Genomic DNA, 17,690 nt, shown 5'->3' with positions numbered 1-17,690 from the left:
AAGTGCTCCTTTCCTCGTCAAAGTTCCACTCCCCACGTCCGCAATCTACGGGGTGAGATGGTCATTTGCTTTTCATTTCCACCTTTCGACCGCACCAACTTCTTTACGAAGAGAGGAGCACCTTATGCATCGAAATCGACCGGGAAAAAAACATCAGAAGTGTTAAAAGTTATGTGTGATGCTCACTTTAATGTCACAAATTTTTGTCGGATCACTTAAGTGCCAAATCTATAAAAAAATATTACTCAAATGCCTCTAACGAGAAATTCCGATCAAACCGATTACGTGACAATTATAATTAAAATTTATTCTGGCGTGGCAATCTTTTTTTAAAAACTCAATTTATGTGGATTTCTAAAATTAAAAACAAGCTAAAAAAATTAAATTAAAATTGAAAATATGCCAAAAAAGGAGTGGGTTGCACGGGCGGCGAGGGCTGTGCTGTGCAACCCTCAGTTTTGTATTTTTTGCTTATTTTTAAAATTTTCTTCTTACAATATAATTACTTTTTTTTTTAATATTTTAATTTTTTTCATTGCTGATCGGACCTTCAATGTCGGCTTTAGATATTAATTAAAAAACATGCTACGTCCGATTTCCTACAAAGAAGATCGGAGTTGACACTTAAATGATTTTTTTTTTGTTAAAAAAAAAATAACACTTAAGTGATGATTTCGAAGCTCTTGGTACTTAAATGAGTGTCGTACGCAATTTTTGACACTTATAGCGTAATTCACTCTCAAGTGCTCCACACTTGATTCACCGAGAAACAAGCGACTAGGACTCAGGTGTTGATCTTTGAGAAACGATGTGGGTCTGACGTACCAAGTCTTGGTTTATTCGTTCTTCCTCGTCTCCGCCCTTTTGAAGGAGTTACATCCTTAGACGGTCCACATGGTTCCACTGCTAAAGCAAAGGATGATGATCACAGTCGACACTGGACAGTGCTGGAGACCACCAGTACAAGAAATCATGGCAATCATGAGAGAGAGAGAGAGAGATGTGGGACCTCAAAAGACCGCATGTCATGCCTTGATGGACAATGTTACAGTCAACTTCCTTTTTTAAGTGCATGGTTGCTCTTGGCTACTCCTTTCATGGGGACCCTTCTACTCTCCAAGCGCTCTCCGATGGCCGAACCGACGAGACCCAAGCTCTTCTCGATCCTCCTCTTCTTCTGCATTGCCCGTCTCGCCCACTTGGACCGCTGCGAGTCCACGCGCTTCGTGAACGACCTAGTGGAGGAAGAAGACAGCTCTTGGCTGGACGAGGAAGATGGAGTGGACATGGTCCAGACGAGGCGCGATGCTCGGAAGCAGAGCTGCGACATGTCGACCGGGCAGTGGGTGTTGGACGCATCGTACCCTCTCTACGATTCCAACTGCCCTTACCTCAGCACCGCCGTGACTTGCCAGCGAAATGGGCGGCCGGATTCGGACTACCAGAAGTGGAGGTGGAAGCCCCATGCATGCTCACTGCCTAGGTATCACTACCATCATCAAATCTCCGACACTCTACTTTAATTTGGTATTAGTAAATTATGCACAGATGATGGTTCCGATGCCTTTCAAGATCTATACAATCCATTTTCCATAACTCCTGTTTGATAGAAAAGGGGAAAAAACAGAGACTTGGTAATATTAGGAGCTCGTTCTTGCTTGGCCGAAACCTTTATAGTTTCTTGGGTGTGTGAATTTGCAGGTTTGATTCACTGAAATTTCTGACAAAGATGAGAAGGAAGAGAATAATGCTGGTGGGCGATTCCATAATGAGGAATCAATGGGAGTCTCTTGTGTGCTTAGTCCAGGGCGTGATTCCGGCTGGCCGGAAAACAGTCACGTACAACGGCCCTTCCATGGCTTTTCATGCAATGGTAAGAACACTTTCAAGAGTCAGGCTGAAACTGTGAGAGACCTTCACATTTGGAAGTTGATTATTTCCTTCTTCCCAAACCTCTTTCTGTGATGATATTAGCACAGGCCGCCGATCTTACAGTGAAGAGTCGCGAGGACAATGAACCAACTCATCGAATATAGCTCGAATTTGTTGCTTGAACATCATGTGTTTTATGTGTCTGTTGATGGTTGGAACCAGAAAACTCAATGCCACTTGAATTTTTCTTAATGCGCATAACTAAAGGCCATTTCTGGGCAGGATTTTGAGGCATCCATAGAATTTTCCTGGGCTCCACTGCTGGTGGAGCTGAGCAAAGGGCCTCAAAACAAGAGAATCTTGCACCTGGACTTGATTGAAGAGAATGCCAAGTATTGGAAAGGAGTTGACGTTCTCGTGTTCGATTCCGCTCACTGGTGGACTCACTCGGAGAAATGGAGTTCGTAAGATGAATACCTTCCTCTTACCCTTTTTTCTGTTTTAATCTTCCGGAGAATGAAAAACGAAAACATTCCTCTTTCTCGAAGACCATATCAGGAGCATCATTTTTGTTGCCAATACGGCGTGTCGAGCCACAAACAATGTTATCCTGCTGATTTAAGAATGCGGAACCATCTGATTCTAGGTGGGATTACTACATGGAGGGAAGATCCATGTTCAGGAACTTGAATCCAATGGTGGCTTATGAGAAAGGACTCACTACATGGGCCAAATGGGTGGACTTGAACCTGGATCCTCAGAGAACCAGAGTCATTTTCAGAAGCATGTCACCTAGGCACAACAGGTACTTGCACTTGCTTTGAAACTGTAAAATCTCCTAATTGAAGACTCCAAAATAAGAAACCTATCTGCTTTTTCGTATCCTCATTCATAGCAGAAGAGTTTTGGTCCTGAGTCTTCCATCAAAGAAGATAGAGAGGCAGAGTTTAGGTTTCGTTAGGAAAAACATTGCTTGCCCTTGTAACGTAGTAAATCTAGGGCACACAATGTAATATTACCATCTTCTTTATAATGAGAACCACCATTTTTGACTTGTGTTCTTGTGTGGCTAGGGAAAATGGGTGGAAATGCTACAACCAGAAGCAACCTCTGGCATACTTCAGCCACCGGCATGTCCCTGAGCAGCTAGTCGTACTACAACAAGTGGTGAGGAAGATGAGATTCCCTGTGTATTTGCAGGACATAACGGCGATGTCCGCATTGAGGAGAGATGGGCATCCCTCGGTGTACAGAAGAGCGATGAACCAGCAGCAGAGGCAGAACCCGAGCGGCTTCTCGTCTGATTGCAGCCACTGGTGCCTCCCGGGTGTGCCTGATACTTGGAACGAGATGCTGAATGCTTTGCTCTAAGCATTGGAAATCTAGTGCAAGTGTTTGTAGAAGAACTACTTCTCCGGTTGACGGCGTGTTTCTTTGTGTTTTGTCTATGTAAATTTGAATGTGATGTTCATCGTCGATGGATTTATCGTGTTTGTTATGTGATTGCTGCTCCGCACCTGCTATGCCATGCTCATCTTTTTACAAGAAGATAATCTTGCCAGATGCGCATGCCAGGTGAGGAGTGTCATAGGGCATGTCGAAACCTAGATCGGACCAAGCTTTTCTAACTTAATATATGTATGGTATTAGGTCTCATAAGATGAATTACACGGGTCCGGTGCGCAAACACCGTTTCAGTCCTTGAATGAGACTTCACCGCAATGAAAAATAAAATAAAATTCAGGTACGATAGTATTACGCTGACAAGTCTCCACAGTCCTCATTCACGAGATCAAAATCTCACTCCAAGTATGAAAAATGCCAACCACTCCTCTATGGATGAATCATAAAAGAAACACAAATTATGGATTAGGTGACCATCTCAGGAAAGTGCTTTTGAATCGAAGCTTTACTTTTTCAATGTGGAGATGAGAGGTCCATGGGAAAATGCTTTAGGGCATAGGATCCCACTATCATCAAGGTGACTAACTTTGACCACTAGAGATCAGAAGGAACATAAGCAAAAGAAGCAGTAGAGGTCTCTCACTAATAATGGCCCATGTTCTTGTCATGATTCACATTATTTGTCTTACAGGTGAGAGCAGGAATCAAGGGACGCGAGAGGTACATGCGTTTGGTATGCTTTTTGCATTTTAGTAAAGGAGACAATGATGGCCTTGACATGAATTGATATGATGGCTTTATGAGCATAGACCTTCACATCCGGAGTAACAAAATGAGTCACACTCAGTCTTTTTCCCTCGTACTCGATCATGTTGCCTCGTCTATAATCATGCCAACCGGAAGAAAAAGTCTAGAACACATGAAGTCATTAAGGGTGGTGAACAGTGATCAATCGATAATCATGATTGTGTTTGTTCCACATTGAGTCGAGAACGCAAAGGGAAATGGGTAAATCCAAGAACCAACGATGAATTCGATTTGATCCCTCCATTTTATTGAAGAGTTAATACTATGGTCCGATCGACTGATACAAGTAGAAAACATAGTCGTTGTAATCTTAACCTCTTATCCGAAGTTTGGAAAAAAGCACAACCTCAATCCTATGTAGCTGGAGCGAACCTTCTCTTCAACATAGACATGTCCTCAGAGCTCAACCCCGAAGGCCTTCTCCAAGAGATCCTCCCTAGTCCCGGACCCGAAAATGGCAGATGGAACTCTCAGCAGTCAAGGGCTTTGGCTGTTGAAGCTCCCCAGAGTAGTGGCAGGCTTATCTCCCATGTTCTTTTGGAAGTGGACTAGACCTCTTGGGAAAACCATCACTTCACCTTTGTCCAGAACTATAGCGAAAACCTTGCTCTGAGCGTCGACGAATCCTAAGTAAACCCTTCCCTCCAACGCAAAAGCTACCTCGGTTGCTTTCAGATGAAGAAGTGCGATGTTAATTCCGTTAACATCGAAATCCGGTCTTACAAAGGTCATATATACCGAGGGTGTTTAGTGCCGGGAAGGTGTGTGCATTCATAGGTGTGGCCAAATGATCCTGCTTGGCTGAGCTTTACAGCAAACTTTATCCCGGAAAACACGAAGTCTTCCAACGTGACTAGCGCCGAATTTTTGCAATGGGTGGTTGTCTTGGGTAACATCCGTTCGCACCTCTTACGGGATAGACAATAACTTCCACAGGCTGAGTATTTGAGTTTTCGAGAACTAGTTACATGCTTTTCTCCACAAGAATCGAGACATGCCAAATGAATTGATGAGGAATTCTTGCATTAGGGGTGAGCGGTTTTAGGTTCCTTACGGGTTCCACTTGGAACCCGGAACCTACTCGTTGGAACAGGTTCCTTATTTTTTGGAACCCGAAACCTACCTATCATACCTTGGAACCCGGAACCTACCCCGTGACTGGTTCTAGAGTCGGTTCCAGGGTACACGAGAACCTATCAATTTCTTTTATTTTCTTTTATTTTTGCATTTTTAATTAAGCAAAATGAAAGTGAACGCTATAACATCTAAGAGAAAGTAGATGTGAGTGATTTTAGACTATGTACATGTTACATTTAAAACCCGAAACCAATCCATTGGAACACGAAACCTAAAAATTTGTTTGGCTCCAAATCATACATTCATCATCGGATGTCATAGAACATTGTATGATCGTGCAAAAACATATACCAAGAAAAATATAAAAATTTATTTCAAAATCTAGGGTTCGGATTTTAGGTTCCAGGTTCTATGTAGTGGAACCTACCCGTTGGAACATGTTCCTCAATTTTTGGAACCTAGAACCTACCCCGCATACATTGAAACTTGGAACCAAACCGGATCCTACGGGTTCCGGTTCCAGGTTCTCGGTTCTATCCTGGAACCATGCTCACCCCTATCTTGCATCACGACCAGCACGGCAGGTCTTTTCAGGATTAACAGAACCTTCCATTCTGTCTTTACCTTTCTTTTTATTTTTTTGGTCGAAACTCTTTTCCTTTCCAAAGCACAACACTTACCTTTGGAAAGAAGGGATTAGTTCCCCTGAACATGGGATCTACCGTGGCTCAAGCTCACTTTTGCCCGCTTTTCAGTGGCTGCTTTTCCCCTCTCTCAGAGAAAGTGAAGCTGAATGCTACCCTCTTTTGTACAGCTCTCCAAGTCCTACTAACATATTATATTATCGTCGACACGGTTTTGTCTTTTTTCTACTTCTATCAAGCACCCATCACACGTATTGAACTGCACCGCAAATTATGCCGGAGTCCACTATGAAGAAAACAGATAGATATAGCTCTTGCACTGCCTAGCGCTCAGCCGTTTTGGAATAGACTAGAGTGACCTTTGGATGCAAACAAATGGTCATTCGAAAATGTGGGACAATCGAAGTGCTTTGGTGTCAACAGATTCATCACTTAAAAAACGACCCGTGCGTACATAAGATGTCAAGTTTCATTGCAGTCCCAAGGAATTCAAGCAATTTATGGCAGAATCAAAGCTTTGACAATAAATAGCAGACAAGGAAACGTTGGTAGCAGGAAAGATTGGTTATCGCCAGTCACTGGCCACAAATCTTTGCTTACATTATTACGTTTACTTGGCCAGTAGGCCGTAGCACTTAGCAAAAGATCAACCCAGTCTCCCCCGCTTCCCCAAATAAGTCGGCCGATTTTGTTTTTCCCTAATCAAGTCACTATCTAATTATAAGAGAAATCCAAAAAATTTTAAGAGTTCTTCGTATTTATATCGATTCACTTGTTTACAGCGTTGGCCAATGCATCCATTGACCAGATCATAAACACACTAAGGTCAAATTTTGGTTACAGCAGAAGCCACTGTGGTTCAAGAAGGAAAATATTTGTAGGTCAGAAGCCTTTTAGGCATACTAATGAGTTACGGGTGCTCCACCAACTTCTTACTATACAATGGTTGCCTTCAAGGATGGATCCAACCAATATGCCTCAGCAAATAATCCAAACAAGTGCAGGTTGAATCAACTGGAGTGTGCTCGGTCACTAACTTGTTTAAGGTAGAAAAGAAGGTAGGAACTACCTTCTTTGACCCGGTAAATTGAGAAAACTGACTCGAACAAAGAAAGACGAAAAATGATAACGAAAGAATGATCCACAGCTGTGAGAACAAAATCAAACCCATGTGCGACATGTCCACTAAGTAGCCGTTATTTTGGTAGATGAGGGAATTCCAATCAAAAAGAGTCATGGAGCTGATAATAAATGTGGGGGAGACGTCAAAAGCACAAGAAGTGAAGTAGCGATATCCAAGCAAGCAATATTCATCCTTTTTCTAGCTGAAAGAAATCGAATCACACAAGATGATGTGGATCAATTTGCCTCCTCGGAGAGAGAATGAATGAGGAAAATAGGATGGCCACTCTATGGAGCACAAATGGCGCAATAGAATTCGACACCACATTTCTATCTACTGCTTTCTCGTTTATAGGTTCATGGCAGAAAAGTTTATCACATCTCGTCCAAAGATCCAGATTGAACTCGACACTAATGAAATGTGTATTTGTTGAGCCAAGACAACAGAGTTTATACTAGAAGAATGGTTACATTGGGTTTACATCAAAATTTCTTGGTCCAGTTGTTAGTAACTATCAATATCCGTTTCTGGCCTTCGAAGGTAGTATCGCAAGCAATTAACTAGCACCTGCAATTTCAGAATGATAATGCAAGTGAACCCTGTGACTACAAATGACAGACTTAATAGACAATGTTTACAAGGTGCTCAGAATGGCAGTCAAAATATTGATCCTACACGGTATACGAACATAGATATTTGTAGTTGAATGATGGTTTTAATAAGATTATAAACTCGTGAGTAATCAAAGACTGAGTAATTAAAGACCAACATCAATACTAGAACTAGGGATTGCATAAGGTTTATTTATGCTCACAACACTAATATTTCAAACTAAAAGCCCTTATGATCCAATCGTACCACATAATCCTTTAAAGGGTATTCTGAGTGAGTTATTTAAGCTTCACGCTTTTTTTTCCTTTGAATTAAAATTCTCTTATTAGGTGGAGCCCAAAGTAAAATCATTTTTATTTTATTTAGTTACATTTTTGTATTTGTAGCGAACAATTAGGCATTTTATCGGAATCAAAGTAAAAATTCTAAGGAAGAATTTCTTTTTTCTTTGGTGACATAATCGATAATATTGAATTCTAAATTGTGTAAAGAATCGTGTGGATAATTCTTTTTTTATACCGATATTAATTAGGAAACCCTATCAACAATATAAAAAAAACGATTCCTTCTTCGAAATCCAAATTGGTCAAGGCAAATAAAAGAAACCGAGGGTCATCTTTCCTTCTTACTTCGTATATATGGTATTATATAATTCAAATATAGAAATTTTACTTTTAACCGGTACAAAAATAATATAAATTTAGCCCATGAGATAGGTCTAAATATGTTCAGGATACTAATATTTCAAACTAAATAATTTTCTTTATTTTATTTTAACCTATACAAAATTATTATAAAATATATAGCCCGTGAGATCAGACAAATCAATTCCATGATTTCATCAATTAGGATAGGAACCTCTAAATATCCGATGGACTCTTTGCTAGGTTTTAGATCCACAACTGTAGCGGCTTTTCAAGATTCAACAAATATCACTGAAGATATTTTTACACTTACTTGGTGTGCCTATCCACAGATTGAGTTTGAGCTGCACTTCGAAGAATGTAGTGAAGTTGATTGGTGTTATTGTTCGGTTGTTGGATGAATTAAGAAGGCAGACAACAATTTATTAGTTGCGTACTGGTTTCTATGCCCTATAAATTAGCTCCCTTTTGTACTCTTGATAGGGGATTACTGAATAAGCACTTTCAATCATTTGTCTTACGTTAGTCTTAACTCATAGGATTTTAGGATCCTACAATCCAGAGTAGGCATTTAACCACCATCTACTGAACCCAAATCGCTACATTTGACATAAGTCCAACGGAATAAGTGAGCACACAGTTTTATGAAATGCTATGAAAGCAAAGATATTTTGGAGTCTTCACCAATTACCTGAGACAACGAGCTATTCAGTGCTGCTCCCCCATAGCTCACGTAAAATTTATCTTTAGCCACCAACCCCTGCAAGATGAAAATGTCTTTTAAGTGGGACCAAAGTATTCAAACAGCTTGAACATGGATGGATCTGCAAACATAAGCAAGACCAGAAACAGGCTAAAATTTATCGTACTTGTGTATCAATCTCTGCTGATTCCACCTCAATATTAATGTCAGCAAGATTTTTTATGATGTCTACAAGCAATCCAGGTCGATCTGCTGTCTCTACATAAAGCAAGCTGGTCCAAAGCAGGACATATTTGCATAAGCAATCTGTTAGTTGCATCTCTTTAACAATATGTAATTTACTTACCAAAAACCCAGGGAACCTAGTATCTTGCAATACAAAGATGATTTGATGAAAATGCATACCTTCTCTTCGGTCCATCTTCCTTCACGTGAATGCGAGTTGCAATGTCAACATCAAGCTGTTACAATAAAAGAATGCCACTCATTACAGATAACTTTACAGCACGAGTGCAAAATTTCTATCAGTTAAAGTAGAAAGTATTAGTTAATCTTCCCAGAATATAGACAGTCATAGCAATGGTCTGAACATTAAGCAGCCAAACTACAAGATGCCTAAACAGGAAGTACAACTAAGCAGTAAATGAAATTTCTTTCATGCCAAAATAGAAAAAGGAATTGGGACCTTTGAAATAGATTTTGTCATGGCGGAAAAATTTGAACAATTATTTCTAGGCGCGGAGTTTTATTGGCCTAAAAACAGAGAATCGCATCATTTTTTCCTCTTCCTGCCGTCTGAACATAGAAACTTCTGCAAACTATCAGTTTCAAGGGGACAATGCAAGTCTTGATGAATTTTGTTCCACATGTAAAAAGTATCAGCTTACAATGGATCTATGTGAAAGTTTAAACTATTAAATGGCGGCATGATTTAATAAATGCTCTATCACTCAAGGCTAAATTTTGATGTATGGCCCACCATTATAGGGCAATTACGTCTTGACCAAGACATGGTTCTGGTGTAAGATCATCCAAACACATCTTTCCTAACGTAGTCACACAAGGTGCAGAAGAAACAGTTACCATAAGAATGCGTAAGGTGCGGGTAAATAAGAGCAAGAACCTACGAAGGAAAAACCGACTCAGCATTTCCAATTGATGATATCAGCATCATTGGAATGTGTAATATTAAAGGCCTCAAAATTACATAGAGACCATTCTCAGATGCAAACCTAAGCAGTCCAAACTAAAAGCAGGATGCCTAACAAAATCTAGGTCAAAAGCAAATGGACCAACCAAACTGAAGCAAGAATAGTATCACACGACAGGTAATCAGTCTATGTTGCTTAGATCAAACAGGTTATTCTAGTAGTGTTTTAGATAGTTCTCTCGCTGTCCCTATATATATATGGACAGCGAGAGAAAATGAGGTTCATGTTTCCAAGTAAAAAAAAAATGGTTTGACATGACGGGATAGAGTAGAAAACATTTTTAAATCTATCATATGTCTACCAGCCAAATATTATCAGCAATTTCACATAGATTTTAAAACCATGCATCCACACCTTTCGCTATGACTCCTAAAAAGCTTGGGAATCTTCACTAATCCTATGCCTCTCCTCAACAACCCTTCCCCTCCTCCCCCTCCCCCTCCCCCTCTTTCTTTCCACAAAGAAAAGAAATAGAAAAGAAAAAGAGAAGAATGAATGACCTGGATCAACCACACTGAAAAAAAAAAAAATTCCTGTTTCTTCTCTCCAGAATATTTTCTTCTTATGCGATCGTCTCCTACTAATAGCATATTATAGTGTTCACAATGCTGGCTTAGCAATGGTGCCAAACTTATTAACTTCCTCTGTATGGTCAAAGGAAATGAATAGGTAGTGCACTGATGATGAGACAAAAGTCTGTGTGGAGGAAATCGATGGAAAATGAAACTTACACCAAAAAGAATCATGGCCTCTCACAAATATTTGATGCAAGTGGGTTTCAGCTGGTGACCAACAGGAAATTATCAAAACAAGAGAACCCCCTAGCAGTTACAGAAGAGACATTCCTTATACCTTCACGGAATAGGCAAATCCTATCCTATGTTTAAGCATACCACAATACTTGTTGATAGGGTTTGCAGCAGCCTTATATACACAAAACTGCCTCGACCTAAAAGCTTAAGTTTCTGGATGGGACTTTCCATCACTAGGAATGAGCCAACAAGTGCCAAAGTACAATTGACACAAACCAAGTAAATGAAACCTGCAGAAATCTAAAAAGAACGTCACCTTCTTCTCTGGAGCTTTTATTCCAAATGCCTCACCTAATGCAAGTTGTGCACTGGACTCCTACAGGTAAAATAGCAAGGGAAACAGGACAACCAGAATTAATGTCCACTAGAAAATATCTCTATGATACTCTCACCAAAGAACTCAGTTCAATAAACACTATAGAGCAAGAATCCAAACTCATACTGGATGATACTTCAAAAGATTGTTTATAATTGTAAGGCGGATCCTCTCCAACAGTTCGGGATCCTCAACTTTGCGGCCAGTGTCCCTGAAAAACAAAATGAGATAAATGACTGCTTACCCCTTTTTATTTCTTTCAATAAGTGACTGTTTCCCACAATGTGATACTAAAATTGCCCTATTTTTGCTTGCACAAAGGAAGAAAACATTCGAAAGATAAGGACAGCTAAAATTTGAGTGTGTAATAGAAACATAGTGCCTGTCTGGTTGAAGATGCAAAAAATTTGTTCTAAATCACATTTGACTGTGATAATAGGTCATAGCAAATGTCTGGTGATATCATCCAAACAATTTCCAGCAAAAACAGGTGATCTGTTTTGCAAACTTAAACCTACAAACAGAAAACAATTTCTTGTGTCTTCAGTATTTCATTCAAATGACAACAAGAAGGTTTGATACAACCAAAATACAACTTCTCGTAATTTTGACGGATACCAAGCATTTTCTCACAATTTTTCATTCCTATTGAGAATTTTCATTCTCACTTGCCGAACCAATTTTCAAGAAGATAATATATGAAAAACAACAATCTCATATTTTTGAAATATGCATAAACAATTATGTTTAAAGCCTTATCAGCTCCTTAAATGCAATGCTTGCTTCTTTTGCCATGGAGATGGAAATACATGGGCAGAAATAGCGCACTTTGCCTAGATAGTTCACTCATCCTGCTTATATAACCACAACAGGACATGGTAAATGTAGGTCTGCCGACAGATAATATGAGCCGAAATGTTCTAAAAGTCGAGAATTTTGACCCCCAGATATATAGTTTATACAGTTCCAAAGGAGGTCACTAATCGCCTTCTCTTATGGCAACATGCTAGAGGTGACTCTGCTCATTGTTAGGCCCATTACCACACAAACACAGTTGCTATAGACCACCAAGAGGTGCAATCCGTGTAAAAATCATCTGTCAGAGAACTAATCCAAAAACTCAGAGAAATATGTAACAATCTTCCCTGATCTACATAGCCGAGCCAAACCTCCACAAAGGGGCACTCAAGTTGGTGATCATCTGGGGCTGGGCCACTTTTTATATGTCAAAACTCTCTCCCTCCAACAGTCCAACTTCATGTGGGACTTGGGGGTGTCATAGAATGTGTGTCAAATAACCTTGCCAAAGTGGGGCCAAAATTATCAAGTGGACAGCAATCTATCCTGTCAAGTTCCTACACAAACCCTTCTAGTTATCTCTTTCCTAATGGCCCAGCAAGTAAAAGCTAGAATGAAAGACAATGTTGAAAGCCCTTCTACCAGTCTCCGTTTTAAATAACCTGAAATGCAGAAGCTAGAGTAAGAGATGAAAATATCTTTCAGCTAGTAAGTCTATTTTTCCATGTTACAAGTTCCTCGCTCACTGACCTCCATGCTACCAGGGTGATGAATAGGAGTACAAAAGCAGAATTTTGTAAGAACCAGCAACAGTGCATGACAATTTCAGTTCTTTCTTTTCAAGGATAATTAGCTGATACTCAACCCAATAGACTATATGCCCGGAAGATAAGACAAACACTTGCAACAACATGGCAGAAAGCCAGAGAACTCAGGCATAGGGGACAACAGTATGTTTTGTTCTAGAGTTTCTGCAAATGAAATCATTAAAGCATGGATGACAACAGACAAAGAGTCACGATCATTGTAAGTATAGCTATTCAGCAAATGATACTGAAAAGTAAATTGAAATAGCAACATAAATAAAAATGAACTGCACAGAATTTGAAAATAAGAGAATATGCATAGAGAACACGGATCAGCAATTCCAAAGAGGAGACAAAAACAATTTACGTAAAAAATACAGCAAGAGATGCTGGTAGAGACGAAAATGAAATCTCTTACAGTCTTGTGATGTGGAATTTTGTTTGCTTGACAGGTCCCTCTGTGGTAACAATTCCCTTCGACACATCCAATCCTAAATCCTTCAATGCTCTCATCTGTCAACATAAATCATCAGTCTAATCTCATCAGCATATACACAAGGAAGCAAAACTCTGGACAGATGCCTATGCCATTAAGAACTCTTCTGATAAATTCATTCCAGTACTCAGTAGATGTACTCAAACCATTTCCAACTTTAAGAACCTACACATTTACATTTTAAAGAATCCAATTCAAAGGAAAACAACCAACTTAGATGATGCAATAATTAAATACTTTTGTCCGTAAATAGTACATATTTGATTCAATCCATGAATCGATTTTCTTCCCTATGAGTTCTAGTCTCGATAAGAATTTGAGTTCTTGTTCATATGTTATGATATGATTCGATTGGTTATGTATGGATGATGAGATTCCCAGTGCTACCAAAGATACAAGAGACTATGCTCACAAGTTTATGCTTCATAGTCCGGCTTGAATCTAGAGGGTAAAAGGTGCTCAAAAGAAAATTTTGAATGATTTGGTTCCTCAAACAAATTATTAAAATGGCAAACCAACTCAATCTGGGAATGGGGAATAACACAGAAAAAGCCCAAATTAGATCAATTTAGCCACAAGGCAATAGTAATGGCATAGTAGGCATCATTCTTCTCTTTCATACTCCTCGTTTTTGGGGCATATATTTAGCAGGATGCACACAATTTTGACAGACAAACAGAGATCCATTCACTAAAAAAAGTGGGGAAAAAACAGAGAGAATTGTTGCTGGAAAGAGCATTGGTAGCACGTGCAAACAGCTGAACCACCCCAATAACTCAAACAAGAGCAGCCTTACAGCAGTGAAGCTTATGCAGAACTGCAAATGGTTCACCACAAAGAGTAACAAAGAAGGGGCAAAACTTGCCATGCCATGCATGGAACAAAAAGTGGCACTTTTCTTGCTGCAAAGCAAAAGATTTCTACACATGCCCCAAAATTTTCCATAGGCATTTGGATTCAATTTTCAGTTCGGAAAACAAATCTTTAAATTCATGTTCCTTACCTGTATTCACCAACTATGTTTGATTGACAATATTTTAATTCTCTACACCGCAACCATATCTACCAAGGGTTGAACAAATTAATACAGCAGCCACCAAGGGCGAGAATAATGAGAACAAAAGCAAAACTGGAAAACTCTTTCACCTCCTAATGAGTGGATGTTTAAGAACTACCATGCTATTCAGAAACTTCATCATGAAGATTATGACTAGTTTCCAAGTCTAATATTCCTGAAACTGAAACCAACATCACTGCTACTTCTAGGAAAGATTTGGCAATAAAATCTTTATAAAGAGCCACTTCACCGTGTCAATAAGAGCCCCAAGACGATCCCCAAAGCTGAGTTGCACTACAGTTGCATCTGAATCTGCATTTTGATCAATCAGCACCACTGGCATGGGAACATAATCAGCAGGTTCATTGGACTGCAGAAAAAGTTGCACTTGTGTCATGTCATCAGAACAGATACTTGGGACTTTTTGTACTCTATACCAACTAAAAATTGACACTTAGAAGAACAATTTAAAAATCCCAATAGAACCCCTGAACAAGTAAAGGACTAAATGATGACAGAACATCCCATTTAGGCTGTTGTTTGTACTTCATCTAGATAATAGGGAATGACTATACGAAAGAACTGATAAGTGCAGTATATGATTTTCAGTGAAGTTGTGGAAAAAACCAGAGCAGAATACAAGCTTCTCCATCTCACAACTGGATAACGTAAGCAGAAGACACGAGTTGGAGAAAATAATTGGCGAACAGAAAAGACAATAAATGGCAATATGCCTTCAATATGTCAAACCACACAACAGATTTACACTATACAAATAAAATTTGGCCCCATCCAGACATTGATTTTCAACATCACCATTAAAAGATGCTTGTTGATTGCACCAATTAGCAATGGAAGAGAAAATGGCCGCGATGAAGGCATTCATTACTAGACAAAGACGGAAAAAACCGGTTTAATTGCCACTGAAGCTCTATTAACAAATAACTGAGGTAAATTTAGAGCGAGGGCCAGTTCTCCACAAAATTACATTACAAAATCAAAGGATCCAATAGGCACCAAAATCAAATATAGAGATAGACAACTGTGTTTTCATCGTTCAAACGTCCAATACATTGGTAAACATACGAGTTACTTAGCACTTACCATTGAGGTGACGTGCACAGCTGTGCCATTAGTAGAAGCATGAACAATGTTTCTGCATAATAATCCAAATGAATATGGAGAATAAAATAAGCAGAACAAAACGCATGCAACAACAACAAACTACACACTGCTTCTCTGGAAAAATAAAAGCTGCGTATATGAGCCTCTGTGTGCATTAATGATCGCGCGCGCGCGCACAGAGACTGCAGAATCGTTCTATCCTTGTTTTAGAAAGGTCTAGTCAAAAACATTTCTCAAAGATGCCAAAGAGAACACTAGAATTAGAGTTCAGGCAACCGTTCGATCACAATTTTCTCGACGCAATTTAATGCGATGATCACAGATGCTCATAGAAAACGAGCGATTAGACAAAAAGATGTAGGAGAAATCAACCAGATTTTCTTCGTCAAACTATATTCCGAAACGCAGGCATAAAAGTTCCCGATCAGAGTCTAGACAATCAGTCAAGTTCATCGTCCACAAAGTACTCCAAATCCAATGAAAAGGAAAACAGAAGAACTACCGAGGAGGTCCTTGCAGCTGCAGATTCAAATCTCAATCTAGTCCTAATCAGTTTCTAAGCGGAAAAAAAATAGCAGAAAAGCGACGAAAACACGTTGCTCACCTCTCTCGCCAGAATCCGATGCTGAGCTGGAGGAGTTTGCAGTCGAGCGGATGACCGCGCGATGTCCGGAGAGACGGACATAGACGAGTGACGTGATCGGCGAAAGCTCTCGAACGACAGAGAGCGAGTGACGACGAAGAAGAAGAGGAGAAGAAGGCGAGCGATGAAGCCATGGAAGAAGCTCCGGAAGCTTCGGGTGTCCGTAACGCGAAGTAATGGAGAGACTGAGAGTGGCACGGCGGATCTGGGAGGTATTTATGGCCGGGACGATGGCAGAACAGCAATTAGAACAGGCCTTTCGGTAATTTTGGAGGAGTCTCGAGGGCTGAACCGGGTTTTCACATGTCTTCGTGGGAGTCGCCCGACTTGTCAATGATTAGGGGTGGGGTATCGCGTCGCTTTGGTGGGACCTACTTTGAGGCTGTGGCCACGTCACCCTAGCAGATGCGTTCCGAGTTCACCCCATGCTTGCTCTACTTTTAAACATAAAAAAGGGACCTAAAAAAATGGAACCTTACAAAAAAAAAAAAAAAAAATCTCTATTATTACTTCTATTCAATTTTGGTAATTTACCAGATTTTACCTCGACACCGATCTCCGGTCGCACGATAGAATCTAATGACCTAACCAATAATGCTAGCCATGTGATTCTTTTGTTTTTTTTACCCTTAGGAGAGAATCATATTCAGTGCTCAAAAAGATATAAGAGAAGTACGTAAAAAAAAAGCACATGTATACTTCATAACAAAGCAAATCGATTCAGAACAAAACCCTAGAATACTGCAAAATAAAGCCAAATCCATAAAATAACAAGGATCGACATATCATTAATAGAGTTAAGCGCACACTCGTTCAACAAGAATGGATCTGTCAAGCAAAATAATCGACGTTCGATCTCGTATCTTCTTCACCGATGAGCACACGTCGGAAATCCGTAATTTTGTTTACACCTCAATCTTTTCTCTATAATTTTTCTTAATAAAATTACCAATAAAGTCCCGAACTTATTGTATGAATGTAAATTTAGTCTTTTCAATTTGACCAATTTAGTCCTAAACCTTTTGTTGATTCGCTAATGTAGCCTTCTAACCAATTTTGGCCACAACGGCAGATGTGGGTTATTTTTCGATATTTATAAAGCTTCTCTAAATATTTTTCTTAGTTTTTGTTTTTCTTGCTTTTTTCTTTTTTTATTTACTAGCAAAAATTATCCACTTTAGCCGCCCATAGTGAAGAGCAAACATCCAAGTTAACAATTGTCAACTAAAATTGGCCGAAATGATTCTATTAACAAATTGTCAAAAAATTTAAAAATAAATGGATCAAATTAAAAAGTTTAAAACTCAATTGACATACGTGTAATAAGTTTTCTTTTGTTAATTATCCTAACTTTTGAGATTTAGTTCCCTCGTGCTTGCATTTCTTATTTAGTTAGTGTCAATGCATCTATCTCAATTTCAAGTCCAAAAATCTATTAACGAAAACGCAACTAAATCCTAAAATTTTTAAAATATAAAATTTATCAAATTCATTTTCTTGACAAATGCCAAAAAAGAAGAAGATGAGAGAAATATAAAAC

General features: G+C 39.3%; 2 protein-coding genes and 1 pseudogene across 3 annotated transcripts; 1 reads left to right on the top strand and 2 right to left on the bottom strand.

Moving 5' to 3' along the window:
- Positions 1-1,066: 1,066 nt before the first annotated feature.
- Positions 1,067-3,388, top strand: LOC115738181 (protein trichome birefringence-like 36). The gene is made up of 5 exons (XM_030670719.2): positions 1,067-1,483; positions 1,702-1,873; positions 2,155-2,336; positions 2,519-2,677; positions 2,946-3,388. The coding sequence occupies exons 1-5, from the start codon at positions 1,098-1,100 to the stop codon at positions 3,241-3,243; spliced, it is 1,197 nt and encodes a 398-aa protein (XP_030526579.1). The 5' UTR covers positions 1,067-1,097; the 3' UTR covers positions 3,244-3,388.
- Positions 3,389-3,643: 255 nt separating this feature from the next.
- LOC125316329 lies at positions 3,644-4,979 on the bottom strand (annotated as a pseudogene).
- A 2,119-nt stretch (positions 4,980-7,098) lies between these two features.
- On the bottom strand, positions 7,099-16,342 carry LOC115738249 (ACT domain-containing protein ACR12). Of its 2 annotated transcripts, XM_030670826.2 has the most exons (10): positions 16,112-16,342; positions 15,487-15,538; positions 14,633-14,752; positions 13,248-13,342; positions 11,352-11,436; positions 11,166-11,225; positions 9,292-9,347; positions 9,053-9,158; positions 8,875-8,943; positions 7,099-7,494 (listed from the first exon to the last, which is right to left on the bottom strand). In XM_030670826.2, the coding sequence occupies exons 1-10, from the start codon at positions 16,282-16,284 to the stop codon at positions 7,432-7,434; spliced, it is 879 nt and encodes a 292-aa protein (XP_030526686.1). In that variant the 5' UTR covers positions 16,285-16,342; the 3' UTR covers positions 7,099-7,431. The 2 variants fall into 2 exon arrangements, with proteins under 2 accessions (XP_030526686.1, XP_048139733.1); XM_048283776.1 differs by lacking the exon at positions 15,487-15,538 and having other exon boundaries at positions 16,112-16,324.
- Positions 16,343-17,690: the final 1,348 nt, after the last annotated feature.

Source organism: Rhodamnia argentea, chromosome 8, assembly GCF_020921035.1.
Source record: "Rhodamnia argentea isolate NSW1041297 chromosome 8, ASM2092103v1, whole genome shotgun sequence".
NCBI lineage: Eukaryota > Viridiplantae > Streptophyta > Magnoliopsida > Myrtales > Myrtaceae > Rhodamnia > Rhodamnia argentea.
Note: the sequence above shows the minus strand (reverse complement) of the source record. Positions and strands in the feature narration are given on the sequence as shown.

Bases quoted from the DNA above. Each gene is read 5' to 3' on its own strand.
- LOC115738181 (XM_030670719.2), top strand. From the start codon at position 1,098: ATGGGGACCCTTCTACTCTCCAAGCGCTCTCCGATGGCCGAACCGACG. The intron at 1,484-1,701 runs GTATCACTACCA...GTGAATTTGCAG, and splicing joins CATGCATGCTCACTGCCTAG to GTTTGATTCACTGAAATTTC. The intron at 2,337-2,518 runs GTAAGATGAATA...ATCTGATTCTAG, and splicing joins CACTCGGAGAAATGGAGTTC to GTGGGATTACTACATGGAGG.
- LOC115738249 (XM_030670826.2), bottom strand. From the start codon at position 16,284: ATGGCTTCATCGCTCGCCTTCTTCTCCTCTTCTTCTTCGTCGTCACTC. The intron at 13,343-14,632 runs GTGAAGTGGCTC...TTATGTTGACAG, and splicing joins TTGGGGCTCTTATTGACACG to ATGAGAGCATTGAAGGATTT. The intron at 11,226-11,351 runs GTATGAGTTTGG...TTTTACCTGTAG, and splicing joins ATCTTTTGAAGTATCATCCA to GAGTCCAGTGCACAACTTGC.